The sequence below is a fragment of the Populus trichocarpa genome, chromosome 9 (assembly GCF_000002775.5).
Source record: "Populus trichocarpa isolate Nisqually-1 chromosome 9, P.trichocarpa_v4.1, whole genome shotgun sequence".
Lineage (NCBI taxonomy): Eukaryota > Viridiplantae > Streptophyta > Magnoliopsida > Malpighiales > Salicaceae > Populus > Populus trichocarpa.
The window spans coordinates 10,960,999-10,961,961 of NC_037293.2; the positions used below are offsets into that span (position 1 = coordinate 10,960,999).

Below are 963 nucleotides of genomic sequence, written 5' to 3' on the forward strand. Positions count from 1 at the left end.
ATGCCTAGTCCAATTGAGGTTGGTGTCGACCCATGATTCATGTTGAAACAATGGGCTAGCCTCTAGACAAAAATGAACTATGAAAGGTTCATTTTTGTCATGGCTTGTTGAGAATTCTCCGAGGGATCCATATCAATGGAACTTTAAGCTAGAATTGTCCAAACAATCTGGGTTATATCTATCATTGAACAAAAGTGATAAAAGCAACCCTTGTCACCATTATCTTATACCAAATAGAAGGTCCGAAAATTCCACCACAGAAATCACACCCAATCACCAACCAACCTACCAATTTTTTTTTTTGATTTCTTGAATGATTTTGTGAATTTGATAGACTTTTGTTTTTATTGGTTTTAATGTCTACTAGATATGCACCCAGAAGAAAACAATACTGTCTGTTGAAGATATTATTGCTCTAATTGGTGATAAATGTGATGGTGTAATCGGCCAGGTATTTCATTAATTTCTCATGTAGGATCATGTTGGAAATTGCTGTGGACATGTTTAAGAATTGTTCTTTTGTACTGTTTTGTGATTCAGCTGACATAAGATCGGGGAGACATTGTTCGCAGCACTAAGCAGGGCAGGTGGAAAGGCTTTTAGTAACATGGCTGTTGGTTATAATAATGTCGATGTTAGTGCTGCTAACAAGTATGGTGTTGCTGTTGGAAACACTCCTGTAAGTTTAATACATGCTCTGAGCAAGTTTTGAATCCTTGACGGGGAAAATGAATGGAGATTGATTCCTTGGTTATTTGGTTAGGGAGTTCTTACAGAGACAACTGCAGAGTTGGCAGCATCACTTTCTTTAGCTGCTGCTAGAAGAATTGTTGAAGCAGACCAGTTCATGAGGGAAGGCTTGTATGATGGATGGCTTCCTCACCTGTACGACTCTAACCATTGCTTATCCAAACATTTTTCCTAGTGGTTGTGTGAATTTCTGAGTCATTGGATTGTCTAGGG

The 963-nt window shown here is 38.4% G+C and overlaps 1 protein-coding gene across 1 annotated transcript; it reads left to right on the top strand.

Annotated features, from left to right (window-relative positions):
• Nucleotides 1–963, top strand: LOC127905779 (glycerate dehydrogenase-like). The gene is made up of 4 exons (XM_052455836.1): nucleotides 1–18; nucleotides 368–451; nucleotides 551–679; nucleotides 764–963. The coding sequence occupies exons 1-4, from the start codon at nucleotides 1–3 to the stop codon at nucleotides 923–925; spliced, it is 393 nt and encodes a 130-aa protein (XP_052311796.1). The 3' UTR covers nucleotides 926–963.

Bases quoted from the DNA above. Each gene is read 5' to 3' on its own strand.
- LOC127905779 (XM_052455836.1), top strand. The intron at 452-550 runs GTATTTCATTAA...AGCTGACATAAG, and splicing joins GTGATGGTGTAATCGGCCAG to ATCGGGGAGACATTGTTCGC. The intron at 680-763 runs GTAAGTTTAATA...TTATTTGGTTAG, and splicing joins TTGCTGTTGGAAACACTCCT to GGAGTTCTTACAGAGACAAC.